We start from the raw sequence: 20,214 nt of genomic DNA, 5'->3' as shown, positions 1-20,214 counted from the left end.
TTTAATTTAAACTAAACTGAACTAGTTTTAGATGATTTAGGTGTAGATGAATCTCAACTAAACTAAACTAGTTTTGGAACGTTTAGGTATAGATGAATTTAAATTATACTAAACTAAAGATCATTGAAATGAAATTTGAAATGAATTTCACGTTCAATATCAATTCTACTGTGCTCTACTTAAGTGTCGCCACGAAGTTTCAAGACTTTCCTTGAACTTTACAAAAAATTATTTTACACAGAAATTGAACTATATTTAAGTACACATAACTTTCATAAGCTACAGTTTCTTTACCTACATTTTTTCGGAAACACGAACGTTATCTTAAATTATTGCAATCTTTTAATATTTTTCATTAGACTAAATCTAACAACTGTACATATGTTACATAAGCTAACATAAGTAATATAAAAGGTTCTGTTAACTTTTCATGTTATTTCTGTTATTTTTCTAACAGATATATAATTGTAAATAAATTTGTCATAATTTATTCTAAAAAATATTTAAAAGCTGCTAATTTTATTTTACAAAAAGAAACAAAATGTAACATTCTAACTCGAAGATTTTGGCAGATTTGTTAGGTTAGGTTAGGTTAGAACCTGTACCTTCCGAACGGGTGAATTCCCCAAGCTAAGATATTATATTTCGAGTCCTTTCACACCCCTCATAACATTTACCAAGTTTTATCTAGATTAGCCACTGAGGTCATTCGGAACAATATCAATGTTCATTCGAAATCATAATTTTACTCTAAAAACGCCAGTTGATATAAGCTCTCTAATTATCGTACCATAAGCAAGCACGTACCCTAGTGTGCGAAAAAGCAATTAGAAAAACCGAAAACTTCGCGTGTCAATTCAACGGCAATAGTGGGTGAGAGACTCGAGAAAAGAATAAAAATTTCTACGGACTGCTCACGATTAGGAAGTATTCAGGGAGCGTTGATGTGCATACCTGTGCCGTAACAACAAGAGCATAGTTCGAACGGTTCAATGGGCGTGCTTGTACAGAAGCGAACAGCCTATAGAAGGGAATAACAATAGGTGCTCGCGATACGGTGCAATTTTACGAAGAGTAAGGTCGGCCTGCTTCTCATCCCTCATCCTAGCTCATGATTTAGGGTATGTTTACCTGCAGTTAAGTACCTTGACGTGTCCACGGCGGGCTAGGACAGGGCCAATTTGGCAGAAATAAGGGAAACGCCGTAGGAAGGCTACTTCAAACGTATAGAATCCTAACAGTTTCTGTAAACACGCACGCTCATCCCCCTTTTCGCCCTGCTGGCACGTAATATGCTCGACATTCACGGTGAAACCGTGTTTTTCCTCAATAGTGAGGTTATCCTGACTTTCCAATCCACGCCGCCCCGTGTTTGTTGCACGTGTTTGTCGTGGACATTCGGATTACATGGTCACAGGGGCGCAATCTTTCTTCGATACTGCTAATGATAAATAAAGAGACGCGTTATTCGGCGATGAGAAGATGAGTATTGTTGAACTGTTTCTAATTTCTTCGTGAATTAGTTTAGTGTAATTTATAGCAATTTGTAAAATTATTGATATTCATTTGAAAAATTGGATGGGAACCACGTTGCTGTATTTACTTGGTTATTCAGCCGATTGCAGAAAATAAGTGTAACGATAGGTAAGGAAGAAATACTCTATTATCAATTTACCGATGCCTGGAGTATTAATTATTTTTATCTATTAAATATAGCGTATTTTAGTTACTTTTCAGCTTTTCTCTAAGTATTATTATTTTTCGTGTCCTGCAATGTTGTGATATAATTTTTTTTACATCTGACATGAAAGATATTAAACAATTTTTATGTTATTACGTTACTAAAATTTGGAGGTTCACTTTGCACTAATTGCATATTGATGATAAATAAAAATGTTTTTTAATATTACTGTAAGTACGTAATAGTTTTTTTAATCGTTAAGGTTTAACCTATTTCAAAAACTAATTTCATTTAAAACTTAAGTTATATTAGCATAACTTGTAAAATTATGTTAGTAAAACAAAAATAAAATTTCTATGAAGAGAAAGCGGTAGTGGATTGTAAACGGTGGTGATTAAATAGATAATTTAAAATTACTTGGTAGTAAAATAAATATTTGATTTATCAGTAAAATACTTATTATTATGTATTATATTTAAATATTATATGTACATATAAGTCAACAGTACTTTCCTCAGTTTATACATTTCTTTTGTAACGACGTATATCTACACAGTAAGGAATTAATTTATAGTTCTTAATTTTTTCATAAGCTAACATAACGATCTTTAAAATAAGAATAGAATACGTTTTCCAAGATATTTTCATAAGACTAAATTTCGATTCCCAATTGCTCTTTTAAATTTAAATCAAGATATTACAAATAAATGTGTAAGATTTAAAAAAAAAGAAAAAAGGTAAAGTTAAAAATGTACACACATTATTGACAACTTTCATAAAACAAAATGTACACCAATTAGTTAGTTGGTTTATGATTGACATCCCTCGTTAACGAACTGAGTTAATTACTAAAATGAAACTTAACAGTAAATCAGTTAAGTTGAAAGTAACAATTAATTTACAAATTAAATAAATAAAATAAGTATATTACATATCTTATTATAAAAGATAGCCTATAAGATAATTACGTACAATACTTCTAAAATTATTGTATTTAGTTACTAACACATGATATTACCAGTTATATATGATTAGGTACTTAAATCATTAATTGACCAATGAATTTCTCTAAAAGAAATATAACTGTTTCTAAGGAACACTAAATACTGATTGTTAATACAAAAATAAAACTTAATTTCTTGTTCGACAATGTACAAGTAATAACAATATATTACTAAATAAAAAAAAAAGCTCATATTTTGATTTCTTTATTTTTTTGTGTACGAGGATCCGACTGTGAGGAATTTCACAAAAGAAGCATCATGAAAATCTACGATTATAAAATAATAAAATTCTCAAGTATTTAATTTGCAAAAGAATCTATATTTACATGTTAATTTTTAAATCAAACAGAACTCCTTTTACCAGGAAACTAAGAAGTTATTACAACGCGATCTACTTCAACTGGACGGACATCTTGTTAATCTGCAACAAAAAAAGACCTCGCGTTTGCTTCGATTTTTAAATAAAAACTTATTTCAGCTAGTGTCAGTCAAATAATAATCTTAAATCGAACAATGTACATGTTACAACATCATTATACAATAATATAATCAACGTGTCATTTTTGTTTATCTCGAGAATCTTCAGAGAAGAAGCATTCGAAGGAATTATTTTATGCACACGTACACGCACACGCACACGCGCCCACAAAATAAATAAATATACATATACATATACTTACATATAAGAATCTTATAAACATACACGATATGATATAATTTATAACCGAACTATCGTTAAGTTGTATGCGAGGAGGAGTATGCCATTAAAATCGAACTCGTAAAACGTCAGTAGTATTAAGAAATAATTTCTTTTTCTACCTTTCAGCAACAATATTTTGTTAAGACTGGTTTATATTTTATTTTTACACATTAATCATCTCTCTTTCCAGTTGTACCATGTTTTACAGAATACCCTGTAAATGCGTATGTACATGTGTATATGTTTGACTGAACCAAGTGGATATGCCCGCACGCACGATTCTTTAGATACACAAGAATGTGAACGAATTATGGGAAACAGTATTCAGGTAATTTATAATTTATACGAAAAAGCATGATAACACATATGTATATGTTTACTGTGAATAGAGTACACTTGTCTGAAATTCAAGTATTTGTAAGTTGTATCGATCCAACATAGGGAAACAATATCCCTGCCTTATGGTGAGGAAGCAACGCAATAAATGCTTGCTTGTAATGAATACTCATATTTCTGATACTGTATCGTTGCATACTATCAAAAGTCTGCAATCGAATTTACTAAAAATTAACATGATTAGAAATAACATTAAGTTAATCATTATAACATCTAAAAATATATTTAAAATAATTGATAAATACTACTCCTTTCTTTTTTTGCTGGAATCGAAAATATATTCCATATAAGTATACGTAAGATAATACTTCTTACAACATTCACTCATAGCACAAATAGAATGAGATAAAATTTCGACTTCACGTTTAATATTAATGCTCTTCATTAAAAAGAAAAAAAAAACATTCAACTTATAACAAAAAAAAAAAGGTAATGAAAACAATTTAACATTTCGAAAATCGCAGAATATCGGAAAGCGACATGCAAATACCGTTCCGTCCTCCAGCTCGAAAGGTCGTATCAACTTACAACAATATTCCCCATAAGCGCTATCATACTCAATAAAAAACAATATCCGATACGGTGTAATCAAAAGTATGGGCACTAATTTTGTTTTCCGGAAGTCATAAGCATACGATCGATACAACGACCCCGATTCAAAGGTATGAATAAATAGAAATAAAATTTTACTATCTACACTTTACATCCGACACCTTGCTCTACCTAATTTCCATTAGTTCGGTTCGACCAATGTTACAACGATTGCCCTGTTTACACTTGTCAATGCAGTTTAAAAAAAAGGAAAGAAACACGACTAAGGCAATGAGCCAATACAGCTTTTTCACAACACGTGAAGTACACACGTATTACACCAATATAATTACACCACCTACATATCCAAAACGGTGGTTATTTAATTTTGGGCAAGTTTTGCAAAATCGATTTCAGCGTAACTGAAGCCTTCTTGAGACGCAGGCGAAACGGGTGCCGTATTACCGACCTCGGGAAGATCAAGACTAGCGTAATGCAAAATTTCCGCACCAGTTTGCACTTTATCAGAATTCTCTTTTTCTAATGGGCTAGGCGTGGCTGTAGGTGAAGACGTTGGCGTTTCATCTGATAATTTGGGAGACGATGATTGGTTTTCAATAGTTGGCTTAAAACCGGATAGAGTAGGACTGGTGTTCGGAGACGCAGTGATCAACCGTGGCTTCGTTACATTTAAATCAGCTAACTTTTTCGTTATAGTATTTAATATGTTGTTATCTTGGGAGGTCAAAGTGTTGATCGATATCACTCTATTAACTTGATTTTCCTTCCCTGTAGGACTAGACGGTCTATCCTTCATTACTTTCGGCAAAGTATTATTTGATTCCGTTACGGAAACGGAATTGATCGTGCTGATTCCAGTACTCACAGGTTCCATAATTGTATGATCGTTACTATTACTTTTGGAAATTACACTCAACTCTGAAGATTTATCAGAATTCTTTTCATGAGTGAACGATTTCTCAGGTGACTGAGGACTGTTCAAGGAAAAAGGGAAAATAGTCGCAGAGGAACCTGTCGGAGTTGCTCGCGGAGGTGACGCTGGCGTACTCGCTAAACTTTCCGACTCTGGGCTTCCATTCAAGGGTAAAAAACTAGGCGTTTTTATAGGTTTATTTCCCGCTTGGATTGCGATCGGCTGTGATCGCAACTTCTCCTTGCGACTACCGGTTCGTGCTGCTGCTGTTTTACGATTGTTTCGATTGCTCATGTTCATATTTATATAGTCTTGTTCTAAGCTTGTTCTTGATTTGAAAGTCATATCAACATAGTCCGAAGGTGGTCGCCGTGGAAGATCGACTGGTGCTGTTCTTGTGACCCCTGAAACATAAATAATTTTTAAATATTAATATAGCAATTTAATATCAAGCTAAATATTTAATATGATATATAATTTTCTCAAAGCATTGCGTATTATTCAATAAGTTTGTCATGTATAAATGATTCAAGCAGTTTTAGTTATAAATTAAATAAATTGTAAAAAATTAAAGAATTCGTTAACAAAGTTGGTAAGTATATAGTTTAATTTTACAATTTTTTAATTTAATTCCAACAACAAAATAAATATCAAACATACAGTGGTGTATATTTTACATTTATTGAATGAGCTTTTTACCTGGTGGTCCGTTCGATTGCACGCATTCTTCTTGCATAGGAGATGAAATTTGTTTAGGACTTGTACCGGAACGTGACCAATCCCCCAAAACACCATCCATTCTCATGTATGATCCTTCTGCTTCTTCCACGGGCTTCAAAGTAGTAATTACAGGTTTATGTGTGGAAGCAGAGGACGATACATGAATGTGACTATGATTTTGATTGGCAGTGATTGTATTGTTATTGTTATTACGATTGATCTGAAAAAATTTTAATAGCAATTGAAGAACCAGGAGTTAATATGAAAGTGATAATATTAAAAATTATTCGAAAAAAGGTGTTAGTTATACAACAAAACCAACTTACACGAATTTCAGAAATAATTTCATATCAATGCATGCAATATAATTCAAATCCAGAAATACCTTATTTATGCGGCTCATATCGACGTACGGAGCAGTGGTCGACGAGGCTAGTTGTCCAGGAGACATATCAACGTAGGAACTAGTGTCGGTGGCAGTAGAGTATGAATGTGACTGAGATTGCGACTGCGAATAAGATGAAGGCGGTGAATTAAAAGTTGTAGAAATACTGGGTTTCGTGAAATCCAATTCCATTAAATCTTCCATGCGCTCAGATGTCACAGAACAACCGGAATTGTGTCCCCAGGAACTTGATAATAACGGTGCTGAGTTCGACTTATTAGAAGTCGTACTCTCACAACCAACAGGTAACGGTGCAGTGACTACATTCGCTAACCTCTCAATCACAGGTCTCTTAGATCTACTACCTACAGAGAAAGCTCGAACTCTGCTAGCTTCTTGCTGAGTAATATCCAATCTATCAAAAATAAACCAAGCAAATATGATTATTCCATACATTTCGCTTTCGCTCATATATAATTCTCTTATAATGACCAATGTAATAACTTGACATTATGAATTATTCCAAATTTCCATACCTATTCTTACGATGCCTGTTAACGGGTTCTGGTCGAGAGCCAATAGAATAAGCTCTTGCTGGTCTAGCTTGCAAATCCTCTCCTGGTGGCAAGAAACTTGTTACTTTATCTAAATGATACTCAGAGAACCGCAAATCTGTACTAGGTGTACCGGAAGTAACGGAACAACTACTGCCACCATGCGACAGATCATCGGGAAAATGGCCATTATGATTATGTGAAGGATCCATGTCAACGTATCCATTGTTTCCAACGGGTGCCATAGGTACGTAACCCTCCGGTAATGTGCTCGACTCCGACTCCTCAATGAGGGATGACGCCCTCGAATGCGAGTGTCCTGTTCCTAAACTCATTGGCATATAGGCTGTACTGCGGCCAGGACTCGATCCACAAGGGCTGGACATTTCTATATAGGAACTTTGCTGCAAACAGTAAATTGAACGCATTATTATTTCGTTGCAAGCTATCTTCATAAGATGTTGCAATACATTTCACAATGATGATGCAATGTAAACTTGAATGTTTAAACACTTTATCATCTATTTACCTAGTGATACAATTTTATGTTAGTAAATAAGACAAAAAGTTCGTATGAGATTGCATAATATTTAGCTAAAAATTCTCAATGCCCACTGCTACTTTGTTCACTGTTTAGTAGATACCTGCTTTTGTGTAGGATAGCCTTACATTCCCTAAAAGGTATCATATACTTTGTAATAATGTTTAAATTCTGACAAACTATAAGTTGTCAAACTATTGTTGTCATTCCTAAATATACTGCAATTCCATAGAATGTGTAACCGCACTGATAAGACTGGTAAGGCAGCAATAACCTTAGCTTCATCTGCACTTATACAACATACTTTTTGGTTCTTTGAAAAAGTTAGTCCTTATTAAAAAAGGAATGTTATTTATAGCCATAAAATGTTCAAGAAAAGTGTACAAGCCAAAACTATGCCAAGAATAACCAAAAATACAAATTAAAATATTAAGAATAGTTAACTATCACTTAATACTGCATATATGTGCATTGTTACAATTGTACATAATAACAGTTGCAAACAAAAAAGAAAAGAAATTAATATTGATATGACAAATAAATACACAATATATTATAATTATTCTGGTTTGTCTTTTTAGAATGTATTAAACCTAATGACGACCCACCTGGGAAGGAGAATGCGATTTGAAATTTGGCGAATATTTGTGATGCAAATGCGACGTGGACCAAAGAGCATAATCGTCGCCATTCTCCTCCAAAATAACAGGCTCGTCTGGCGTCAAAGAATGTCCGTATCTCGATACAGTACCCTCTTCCAATATATTTTCGCCACCATCATCCATCGAGAGGGACGATCCCGCTGAATCCGTAGAACATGCACCGGATGCAGGACTGATAGGTATCGATGTAATTGGTGGAGAATAGGAAAGGCCGCCTCTCACGTACATAGAGTGCGGTCTCAGCACGTGAGACCCAAAATGTGGATTCCTGGGATGGCTTAATATCGACGTAGGATGACTTTCGCTGGTGGTGCGAGCCCTAGACGGCAAACTGTCGCATCTGTCACGTCCTTTTGTACCTAGAAACATGTTAGTTAGACACGTTGTTATAAATCATTCACCAAACAAAATTTGAAAAGCATCCATCTTCCCAGCATAGCAGCGGTTAGTTCATTTGCATATTCAAATGATTCCATAGATCTGTATAATATTTACGCATATTCATGTATACAGTTTGTTATTTATTTAAACATATATTTTAGGTCAAGCAATGGGCAGTGATCAAAGAAATGTTTCCAAATGGCGGGAATACTCAGACGGAATATATATATATATATATGTATGTGTATATATAAAATATATATATATATTGACACACAGGATGTTTTGCAAAAATAATCGCATACAGAGGTTGATTGGTAGGAGGTGGAAACTAGGAAAACGTAACGTTATTAGAACTGAATGCTGTAGGAACATATTCCATCGATTGTTTTAGCACGACGAAAAGAACAAAAAGAAAGAAAAAAAAAAGAGGGGAAGCGTTACTTCATTACCGAAGTATCGTGCAACTGATCGCATGCGAGTAAAAGCTTGCATATCCACGACGACCACGCGATAATTTCGCGAACAGACCGTAAATTATATGTATATATATATTGTCTATATATATGACGCAGTAGCAAGTAGTTTTGATCACGAGCATATTTATTTACGGAATCGAATTCCCATAGAAAGGAATGAAATAGAGAGAAAGAAAGAGAGAGGAGGGGTAACAGAAAAAACAGGAAACAGCGAGGCAGAGACACTGAAAGAGAAACAAAGAATATCTCTTGCTGACTTATCGTATGACGAAACAAAAATACATACAGCGTAAAACTGATCTTTTAGATGATTGCATTTGATTGATAATAACGGCAGCTAAGGGCAGCGACAGGGTTCTCTGATGGGATATTGTCGCGGTTGTGGTTGTAGTGGTCACGGTAGCGGTCGTAGTGATGGTAATAGTGGTGGTGGTTGATGTAGTTGTAGTTGTTGTTGTAACATGAATGGATTGGGAATTATTGACGGAATGGGGATGACTCGCTACCGAATGACGACGTCTAGTGGTAGTGGCACAGTTGGTATTAGTCGAGGCAATCCCAGCAGTCCCAGCCCCGGTACCAGCAACAGCTGCAAACCACACAGCTCTCACTGTCGCACAACTACTTTTCTTTTTTCCACACACATTTTACAAAAATTTAATCGACGTGTTGTTGATAATAATCGAGATTCAATCAAAAAACTCTTACCGGAGGAAGTAATTATTTATGGATAAAAGAGTATTGTAAACGCAAGAGAATATTTACCTATCGAATGAGCGTATCACCGATCACTTTTCAGAAATTGAATAAATCTCTGTCTTAAAGTATGCAATACACATTTGTTTCTGTTCTACTCGGCCTCGTTAATATGTATGTCCATCAACGTCATGTGAACAGTGTTGAAACATATTGTGCAATAGTAGGAACTCGCATACGAGTACGATAATGAATAAAGCCTTGTACGTTTTGTCGCAAAATTTTCTGATTAGTAAGTTATCGTGAATCTTATATAATTACTTGTCTATTTCATAAAAATCTTAATTCAAATAAATATACTGGGCGACACGACGAAACACAAATTACGTAAATTATTAGATCAAAATAACTCTTTTTTACCGCGTTCTACCAATCTTCTCTCCAAATACTTTCGTGTAAGAAATTATGAGAATTGATGAAATAAATTATTCTTCCTTCTCTTTAATTTCTTTTAAATAAGCACGATTTTTGTTTTTATAAGTTCGTTTAAACTAAACATATTTGAATAAACTGTATATAGCACGAATTATTTAATAAGAAATTTGATTGTCTCCGATTACAATCGCAATTATAACCCTCTGATGCCCACATCTCACAAGAAAAAGAAGCATACAACTACAATGACAGAAAACAGACCCGTAACTGTATTGCAAGAAGAGGTACTCTGAGTCTGATTAAACTGCTCCTGTTCTTGAACTGGATCCACCTGCTCCTCGTGCGTCCTGTGTTCCTCTGTAATACCCGCAACCCATTTGTGTTATTCTAAAGCTGAGTTTTCAATTGTACATTTCGTGATTCAGCCAATATTTCGAGGCATATAAATGTAGTGCAGTTATGGTCTGGTGTAAAGAAGAAACCAATGTCTTGGATAACTTACACATGGACTCAAAAGGAATTTGTAGGATGATTTTGTACAAAGGAGTTTCTGCGCAAAACGTTTAGTGTTTCAGAAAAAACAAAACATTCAAATATCATAAACACATGATCAACGTATTTACAGAACTGAAAATGTATTTTTGCAGTCAGTACTCATAGAAAAAAACCATAACTGATATCATGTCAAAGTATATAAATAGAAATATTATTTCTTAAAAGTTAGAACTTACCCAATGGTGAACTATGGAACTTTTGTCCAGTGTGACAGTGTTGTAGGGCAAAATTTGGCTTGCTAGCCTCAGTGGCAGAAGAACTACGTATTCTTGTACGTGGTCCCACATCATCTTTGCTACTGTTAGAATTGCTCATAGCATTCATAATAGCAGCATGCATATTGTATGCTATATTGTTGTCTTCAGCTTCCATCCACAATTCACCACCACCAGTTACTGCAGAACGACCTACTTCCATATAGAAGATACGCTCCATATACCCACATCGTCTGATGCAAATTAGCTATGAAACAAAAGTTTCCTGTTAATTATGCTTCCTGAATAGAATAAAGATTTATTTTCATAAATCCATCAAAATGAAACTGTCATCTATTAATTTAGTAAGCTTACAGGAAATTCTATAGAATCTGAGTTATCCTTGACTCCAATTTTCACTAGGCTTAATGTTCGATCAGTTAAGCAAAGCCTATAAGGACCATGAATATTCTTTCGTTCTCCTAGTCCTTTCTTCTGCATTGTGACTTGCCATACATGTTCTGAAATAAAATATTATGTTTATACCTTATTACAATTAATATGTAATATAGTATTGCAAAAATGGAATTATATTTAATTTTATTATGAATACATTATCACATATCAATATTACAATTACTTAAAACAAATATGCTAAAAACATTCATTGATCTTTATAAATCATTACAATATTGCAGAATATAATATAAATAAAATTTCAAAAAATGATTAGAAAGCATAAATATTAAGTTTATACGTAATAAAAATTTAAATATATGTATATACACATAGTGTTAAAATTGTACTATAGTTGTTTATGAAATATTATGGTATGTGCCTATAAATATATGAAGTAAAACTATTCTTTTCCTTTATGCAATTTAAAATACTAATTTTTGCTTCCAATTGTATGAAAAATAACAAAGAACTATAATAGGTAATTAGAAAAATTATTGAAAAACATCAAAAATGAGTATTCAAAAGAGACAGTAAAATATTCGAAAAAAGTTTTTCAACTTGTTCAAAGCAAACATATTTCTTATTTTGATCTTCGGACTCTTTATTCTTTGTCGTGAAATTATATACAATGACGCATTTAAAACCAAGTAAACAACTGGCCTGAAAGTCCAAAACATCGCAGTTTAATGGCACGGATGAGTGTCCGTTTAAAACTCTCGAAAGTTTTTTCATGCGTGAAACGCGTTTCGTCTCCAATATGCGGCCTAATTCTAATTCAAACCGTAATAGCGCATTACCAAATATAGGCCGAGGTTGCTCTCCATCGGCTACATCTCCACTCTGAAGTAAAAGCATCGCTTTCAGCCATTCATCCAGCTCTTTTTCATTCTCCAGAATCAAGCAGAAGCATTCGTCTTTTGTGTACAATGCGATAACGTGTTTGTGTTTGGTGTCCACGCGTTTATTGATATTGAAGCAGCTGTCCAACAAGATGCTACGCTTCGGAGGCTGCCTGTTCTCATACTTCTTTTTACTATCATAATATTCGAGACAGGCAGGATATCCTGCTGATTCGCCACGCAACACGAAGTATTTTTTCTTCTGAGTCTTCAGCTTCTTCACATGTCCAGAAAGAACAACGGGACCCCCTGAAGAGGAGATTAAACTCCTGCTCGAAGACATCGTCGTAGTGACGATTGGAAAGGCCGTTGTCGCGAAGAATCTTGCGGCTCCTCTAATAACACGTTATTTTCTACCATTTAAATGGTAGAAAAACAGTTACGGATAATTAATTTGTAACGCACATTTTGTACCCAAACACATTATTCTAATAGTTGATCATAATAGGAATACGTGTTCCCACCCACGTTGTCGAAGCAGAGTAGTTCGGTATGAGGAACACACAGTTCTATTAAAAACGACTTTTTATTAAAGGAACACGGCACCGATACTCGAATTAATACAATAGTACATCATCACTTTCACATATATAACGGAAATTCGAGAAACGTATTTGAAATGTCGCACAATCCTATTGTTGTTTTTTCACGCAACGTGTCTACCGTCCTGCTTTTATCGTGGAAAGGTTGTCGTCGATATCATTGTACTCGAGGCATGCTAACGGTGGACGCACGTGTCGGGGGTAAATAAGCAATAACACGCCACCATAGTGCATGTGCACTGAATGTGTACTAAGGGCGTCGCATAAATCGGTCTTTCCCAATGCAGTGCAGACAAAGGTGTATTATCGACTAACCACGTTTTCCGAGGTTAGGGAATTAGAAAACGGTTAATCTTCCGACGAGAACCGAAAATCCCTTCGTGCCGGTTTCTTAGAAAACACAGAGGTCGTGCACCTGCTCAGTTTTCTGCGATAATGATTCTTGATGAATCTCGCTTCCACCTGTCACGCAGTTTTGTCTAATTTCACCCGTCACGATTCGTGGCTCTCGTGTGGTGTCTTAGAACAGAGAATTGCATACAGTCTGAGGACAAGAGTATTCGCCACCATTTACGTATTTCACATTTGTAAATTGTCTTTACCGAGGAACTGTTCAAATGCTTCGAGTGTTGTTTTTTTCGGGCAAAAAAGTTCTTGCATCTGTTTATCGCGTCGAATAACACAATTTACTGCGTGATCCACAATGGTTGGCCCGTATACACACAAGAAGCATGTAAAGAAATGCTTGTATACACAATGATACACAGAACTCTTTCAGACACACGCGGGTGTGTTCACGTGTACACGATACAGCAGAGGCGTACGCGCGCGCGCTCGTGGCTTTGTCGTTTGCGAGTACGTTTAGAGGAAATACGTAGAGAGGTAGAGAAAAAGAGAGAGGGACATGCGATGCACACGCAGGTGGGTGGTTGAACCCCTCTTATCGCTGGTAAACGCGGTATAAAGGCGGCTTGCTTCGGGTAAATAGGCTATTGTCAAGGGCAAGACAATTTTTTCATGCGCAATAGTAGGCAGATCAAAACACGGCAGCATTCCAGGTCGATGCGAGAACACACTCCTCTTCCCACACCCCTTATATATCGAGCACTTTGCGGAAACACACGAATAGAGTTCACGAGGCAGTTAACATCACTGTAGCAATGACCACAACACGTCCTGAACGCGTACTCTCTGTCGGGCGCAAGCGAAATCTGTTCACGACAATCACATCTGCTTGAGGTGAAAAATTTGGGTCTCCTTTCGTACCCACCATCCCCCTCTTCCCCCTTCCGCCTGCGAGCGAGCGACAAATACCGCGTCACTTGTGATCACGAACGTGTGCTTTAACAGTTTTTCTTAATAACCAAGCTAAAGATCACTTGATTCCGTGGTTCCTCCCGTACACGTCGATGTTTACGAACGATACGCACATATCTTGAACTTTTTTCCGTCGCACGCCTAGACAGCTAAATAGGCGCTCATGTCCATCTTGTAAAGGTCATGTGTATGGTAAGCTCCGCAGTTGTAAACAAGATGTACGCAGGCGCTAACCGCTCGAATGGCGGCGACGGCGGCGACTCGATACGCGATACGCCACGACCGTAAATACACATACGTACGTACGTATTTACGTACACATGCGGCTGTCTCTTTTACAGTGGCGTAACTATCGTCTCGACTAAACACCGCAATGCGGTGGACCCTTCCGGGGATCGTTTAAGTTGCGCTATATCCTTTTGAGAAACGTAAGTTGTCGATAATTCAAGTTTTCTGCAGCTGTATCGATAATAAATATTAATCTATAATAATCGTCCGTGATAATTGTGAATTCAAATGTTGTTTTTTGTTTATAGATGTAAGAAATTTAATATATCCCCAGTGACAGTATTTCTATATGTACATAGGGCGGTCATACAATTCCGGCCATTATAATTTTTGTTACGCCATTGCTTCCTTTAATGTCTCACACTGATATAGAACGTCATAATATAAAGACGTGTGCTTGCACGAATATGTATGCGTGCTTTCAAGTCAAGGTGGACAACTATGGATACACGCATTTCGTTCACGTCGATCTGGGTATTGGATCCTCATCGGCAGGGTCATTTGTAAACACATACGTAAGTACAACATAAATAAATTCCTCTGTACTAATCGGCCATACTAATCGTTTTTAGCACAATGTTGAAGAAGAGAATATAGTTTCTTATAAAGAATGAACCATTATGTTGCACAACTTGAAAAAGTAAACATAGGCACAGTTGAATTTGTATAAAAATTAAAGGGCAAGGAGAAATGTTATTATTTGTGTAACTCCTTGTTATAATATGCAGTTTAACAATTAATGAAGTATATATTTCACAAAGTTCCTGAAGTATTAGATATTCATACACCAGGTCCAGAGTTCGTATTCGCTTAAGTCTTAAATTTTTTGTTCGTGTGGTTCATATCGAGTGTTTGGTGATTCGGGAATTACTTAAGGCATTAACCTTATGATTATAGCCACCGTAGTCAATGTCTCAACACAGAAAAATGTTAGTAAACAAAATGTAGATGATCAAATGCAATAATCATATTTATAAAACGTATATATTTATTTATTTGTATACTACAAAAAAACCTTTCAATCACTGCAATACAATATGTATATTTAATTACATTATGTGAATATATGTATATGTGAATATATTTTTTAAAAATATGTAGCTGATAAGTGTAATATGAATTTTTAACCTAATTTCATAAAAATTTGTTGAATGTTTAGTGTAACTTGTTAATACTGATATTATTGTACATTAATATGAATGTAAGAAATGTTTAACTTGTATTTTACAAAAGAAAAAGCTTTGTTTCTCATTATAATACTGTTTAAATCTGTATATTAATAGTTTGTGAAAATATATCAGATCTATTATATAAAAGATAATCTAATAAATATTTACATATTTTTTTTATGTATTTAAACAATTTTTGTTTATACTATATAACATACACAGTCTTCATCAATAATTTGCTATGATATTGAGTCAGTGATAGATAAAAATAGCTTACAAGTATTGGGTGCGTGCAGAAGTTTTGATGGATTCTCAATAGATGGCGAAATCGATATAATTTCATGAAAACAATAGGCAATCTGTTACAATATTTTATTTCTTTGGTAACATAGCACAGTCAATTGTTATTTGGAATAAATACTGACTAACTTGTATGAATTGTTTTGCTTTAAATTGAAAATGGACACTGATAGATATCATTTGCATGTCATAATGATGGATGAGATTCATAGAGAAACAAACATTACCAATCCGTGAAAAACATTTATGACGTGTTTCGAGAGGCTGCTACGTCGATCCCAACATGTGAAACATGGTTTGCTAAATTTAAACGTAATGATTTTGACCTTAATGATAAGCCCCGTTTTGGACGGCCTTTTGTCATTGATGATGATATTGTTCACAATTTTATGAAGGTAAATTCACGAATTTTGACAGATGAAATTGCTGATAGGTTGAACGTCAATAGAGCGACTGCATTTTGGCATTCGAAGAAACTTAAACGCATCCCCCATACTCACCTAACATAGCTCCGTCAGATTTTCATTTATTCCGTGCATTAGAAAACAGTTAAATTAGTTCCAATTTTATGTTCCATTTAAAAATGTTCCAGTCTCTTGAAGCCTCCAAAAACCATATGTCATGTTTTTTTGAACAAAAATCAAGTATTTTTTATAATAAAAATCGAACGGCTGCGAAAATGATGAAAGAAGATTACCGAAAACAATGCAACTATATAATTAATGAAATCAATTATTTTGTATAAAATAACGCAACCTATTCATTTATAGCAAAATCCACCAAAACTTTTGCACACATCCAATAATATAACATATCAGTAAGTGATTGATGTGGTTCTAATTGTAAATGTTGCCCAACAAGAGAGGCAAGTATATGTGCATATTGACAAGGAGCAGAAACTTTTATAGTACTAGCCCAATTGTAGTACAATTGACTAATCTTGTACATTAATCATTGTATATGTTCAGCTTTCATATTTTTATTGTTATAAACAACAATATAGTGAGTTGGTGATACTGTACATTCACAAATGTTCTGTGGTACTAAGAAAAAATCATAAACAGCAGGTTTCGTTATATATGAATCTACAGTTGTTCCTGATTAAGGATTCTCTAGTTTTATAGACTTATTTCTTTAGACTACAGACTTACACATTTCACAAATAGCCATGTCTTAATACGTTTTTGAACTACTATTACAATTAATCTTGGTTAATAAGTCAGTTCCATATATTTAAATGTCCCTAATAATTGTTTTACTTTATATTTAGCAACAGTGTCAATTTGCACATCACCAACACCACCTCTGTATACAATGACGCGATCTGGTCAACATTTATTCTATTGTAATATAAAAGATTTATGTATAATGAATATAACAATAATATAAGATATTAATGTATATCACATATATTAAACAATACTTACTTTATAGTAAGCTTTTTTTACCTTGTAACCTCTTTACCTTTACCTCTTTATTGCAAAATATTTGTTCTTTCAGGAAACTGTATGTTGAATGTTGTTCTATAATGCTTGCATGTATTTTTCAATTCCATCATCCTTTAAGTGAATCACCTGTGGTTCTCCCCCCTACAGTCATACCTATAATTTTTGAAGCTTTTTTTAACATACCAATAAATTCTTGTATACATCTTGTATGTTTTTGACAAAAATCAGAGTAAATTCCAAATTTGGAGTAATAATGATAAATTAAGAACATAAATAGATTCATAACTTTTTCAATGAAACTCAAATAAATCAAACATCTATACAACATAATATCCAATTAAATTTCTATGTTAAATTAAATTATAAATATTGTTAACAATAATTAATAAACATTATGTAATAATAATACTGTGTTTTTTCCGTAACTACACTAGCAAAAAAAAAAATGAAGATCCATAACAGTTTAATATATAAAGCTATTTATAAAGGTGTTTTTCTTATTAAACATACGATTGTATTTATATTCAAAAGGTATTTTCCATTTTTATCATAATACATCCATTTATAATTAAATTAAATTACCAAATAAATGAAATGAATATGATAGGAAATTTTTGTATCATTCAAATATGCTACATATTAATGTTAAAAAATCGATACAATTATTACATAAATGCAAAAATAGGTTGGAAGTAAATAAAGCATGTGTATGAATTAATTTTGTTAGGGACATTTAGAGTTGGGATACGAACAGACGCTGAAGCGTGTAAATTAGTGGACCAGAAAATAACGTTTGAGCTCTCTAGATGCTTCCAGTTTACATACAAATTACAATTTAACATTACGCTAAGATCTTTATCTTATGTTACTGTTGCGCTGTTGCTTGAACGTAGTTTTAATCGCACATGAACGTGGCTTTAGGGCGGTTTGAATCTGGTGTCATGTGGCGCTCCGTAGTGTGAATATTAAGACACGCCAAATTCAAATTGTGCGATAGTGTAGACGAAGCGAAAAACAAATGATGAGAACCAATCTAATTCATCCTCAAAAAACGTCGTATGGAATCTTTGATTTGATTGGAGACTTTTGTAAAACAAAGGCATGTAAGACGAGATGAAACCAGCGACACCTGACGATTCATTCAATTTTCCGCGTCCAAAAGAGCTCAGATGTATTATCGCATAATAAAGTTATAGTTAAAACATTTCATTTATTCTTGTTCCAATCAAGTTATTTATTAGTTTATTAAAAGTTTCAACATTAGATTTTACCGTATTCATTAACTTTCCTAAACTATCGTGTTCCGAAGTGCTTTGGCGCTTCACGTGCGCAAATTCCATCAAATTCCCCAAGAACCCACGCAACATTACAATAGGTACGAGCTATATGTGAATATAAAAGAAAATTATGATTATGGTTACATTTAGTTCGCTATGAATATGGCTGAGTGCGTTAAACTAGGAAGTGTGAATTCACATGAAAATTGCAGAGTGTGAACCTTATGGTTGGTTCTTATGAGTCATAGAGCGTAGCGTCATACATACAGTATATATTTAGGCATATGTATATATTGTATAAGCAATGTTTTGTATTTCTTTTCGATGTATTTGCGGTCATTACAGTTCTTTTTGGTCATTACAGATCTTTTCAATCATTATAATTCAGACTTTTGTTTCCATTAAATAATATTTAATTTCAAGGTAAGCAGGATATTAATAGTATTTTTTAATGTTAATTTCTTTTTCTTTTAAATATGTCCTAACAATGTGTGCAAATAAATATATTTAAAAAATGATATTCAATGAAACCATCTCTGTAAATAAATATAGCAAATATGCGTATATATGTACGTAACGTAATACTTTTATTATACTAGATGATTGTTTTTTTAGATCCTAACAAAATTAATTCATACACATGCTTTATTTACTTCCAACCTATTTTTGCATTTATGTAATAATTGTATCGATTTTTTAACATTAATATGTAGCATATTTGAATGATACAAAAATTTCCTATCATATTCATTTCATTTATTTGGTAATTTAATTTCATTATAAATGTATGTATTATGATAAGAATGGAAAATACCTTTTGAATATAAATACAATCTTTAATAAGAAAAACACCTTTATAAATAGCTTTACATATTAAATTGTTGTTGGTCTTCATTTTTTTTTTTTGCTAGTGTAGTTATGGAAAAAATGCATTGTTATAACATAATGTTTATTAATTATTGTTAATAGTGTTTATAATTTATTTCAACATACAAATTTGTGTATTTGTGTATTTGAGTTTCATTTGAAAAGTTATGAATCTATTTATGTTTTTAATTTATCATTATCTTTCATATTTTAAATTTACGTAATATCTTTGTAGAAATTTGATACAAAATACAATTATCCCATAGTATATCTTAAAAAAATGGATCAGAATAAAGAAAAGCCAATTGGTAAAGGAAGAGGAACTTTCTTGTTAAAAATGTTACTAGAAAAAGAAAAAGAAAAAGAAAAAGAAAAATCTGGACATGAAACCATAGCACAATCTGTATCAGCTGTTGCTAGTAGTTCTAAAGACCAAACCCAAAAACATTCTGATCTCACATTTACAAGTGAAATACCAATAAGTTCTCCAATGGGACTAGGTAGAGGTAATTTATTAAATCTAATGAAAACAATGACACCTATAGAAATGTCAGATTCCAAGCCACTGGTATATCCTAAGCCAATGTCAGTAGTTGGTCAAGGTAGAGGATCTTTGCTTAGTAGACTTAAATCTGCTAGGTACGTATTCCATGCTATACATGTTTAATAATAATACATATCTTTAAAATATTCTTTTCCATAATGTAGAATTTAATTAACTTTATATATACATATTGAAACGATTAAAAAAAAATGTGATAAAGATTCTACTTTTACTGCAACAAAAGGAGTAAAATATT

At 33.6% G+C, this 20,214-nt stretch overlaps 3 protein-coding genes across 3 annotated transcripts in view; 1 reads left to right on the top strand and 2 right to left on the bottom strand.

Moving 5' to 3' along the window:
• Window positions 1–4,503: 4,503 nt before the first annotated feature.
• LOC108577161 (insulin receptor substrate 1) lies at window positions 4,504–12,489 on the bottom strand. Its single transcript, XM_017940270.1, has 10 exons — window positions 12,105–12,489; window positions 11,224–11,369; window positions 10,831–11,116; window positions 10,361–10,456; window positions 9,255–9,557; window positions 8,055–8,467; window positions 6,888–7,309; window positions 6,352–6,766; window positions 5,946–6,186; window positions 4,504–5,650 (listed from the first exon to the last, which is right to left on the bottom strand). The coding sequence occupies exons 1-10, from the start codon at window positions 12,487–12,489 to the stop codon at window positions 4,695–4,697; spliced, it is 3,663 nt and encodes a 1,220-aa protein (XP_017795759.1). The 3' UTR covers window positions 4,504–4,694.
• A 4,089-nt stretch (window positions 12,490–16,578) lies between these two features.
• Window positions 16,579–17,451, bottom strand: LOC108577158 (piwi-like protein 1). The gene is given in 3 exon segments (XM_017940267.1): window positions 16,579–16,947; window positions 16,983–17,146; window positions 17,424–17,451. Coding segments are annotated over 3 exon segments (561 nt in total).
• A 2,243-nt stretch (window positions 17,452–19,694) lies between these two features.
• LOC108577160 (piwi-like protein 1) overlaps window positions 19,695–20,214 on the top strand; it is a 4,447-nt gene continuing 3,927 nt past the window's right edge. The window contains exon 1 of the mRNA XM_017940269.1: window positions 19,695–20,053. Coding sequence (XP_017795758.1) covers window positions 19,695–20,053 — 359 coding nt within the window. The remainder of the gene's footprint in view (window positions 20,054–20,214) is intronic.

Source organism: Habropoda laboriosa, unplaced genomic scaffold (genome assembly GCF_001263275.1).
Source record: "Habropoda laboriosa isolate 0110345459 unplaced genomic scaffold, ASM126327v1 scaffold523, whole genome shotgun sequence".
In the NCBI taxonomy this organism is placed as follows: Eukaryota; Metazoa; Arthropoda; class Insecta; order Hymenoptera; family Apidae; genus Habropoda; species Habropoda laboriosa.
This window is presented reverse-complemented; position numbering and strand designations above follow the sequence as displayed.

Coding starts and splice junctions, on each gene's coding strand:
- LOC108577161 (XM_017940270.1), bottom strand. CDS start 12,489: ATGTCTTCGAGCAGGAGTTTAATCTCCTCTTCAGGGGGTCCCGTTGTT. Junction 8,468..9,254: donor TAAAAGATCAGTTTTACGCT/GTATGTATTTTT, acceptor ACATGTTTCTAG/GTACAAAAGGACGTGACAGA. Junction 6,767..6,887: donor AACAGGCATCGTAAGAATAG/GTATGGAAATTT, acceptor TATTTTTGATAG/ATTGGATATTACTCAGCAAG.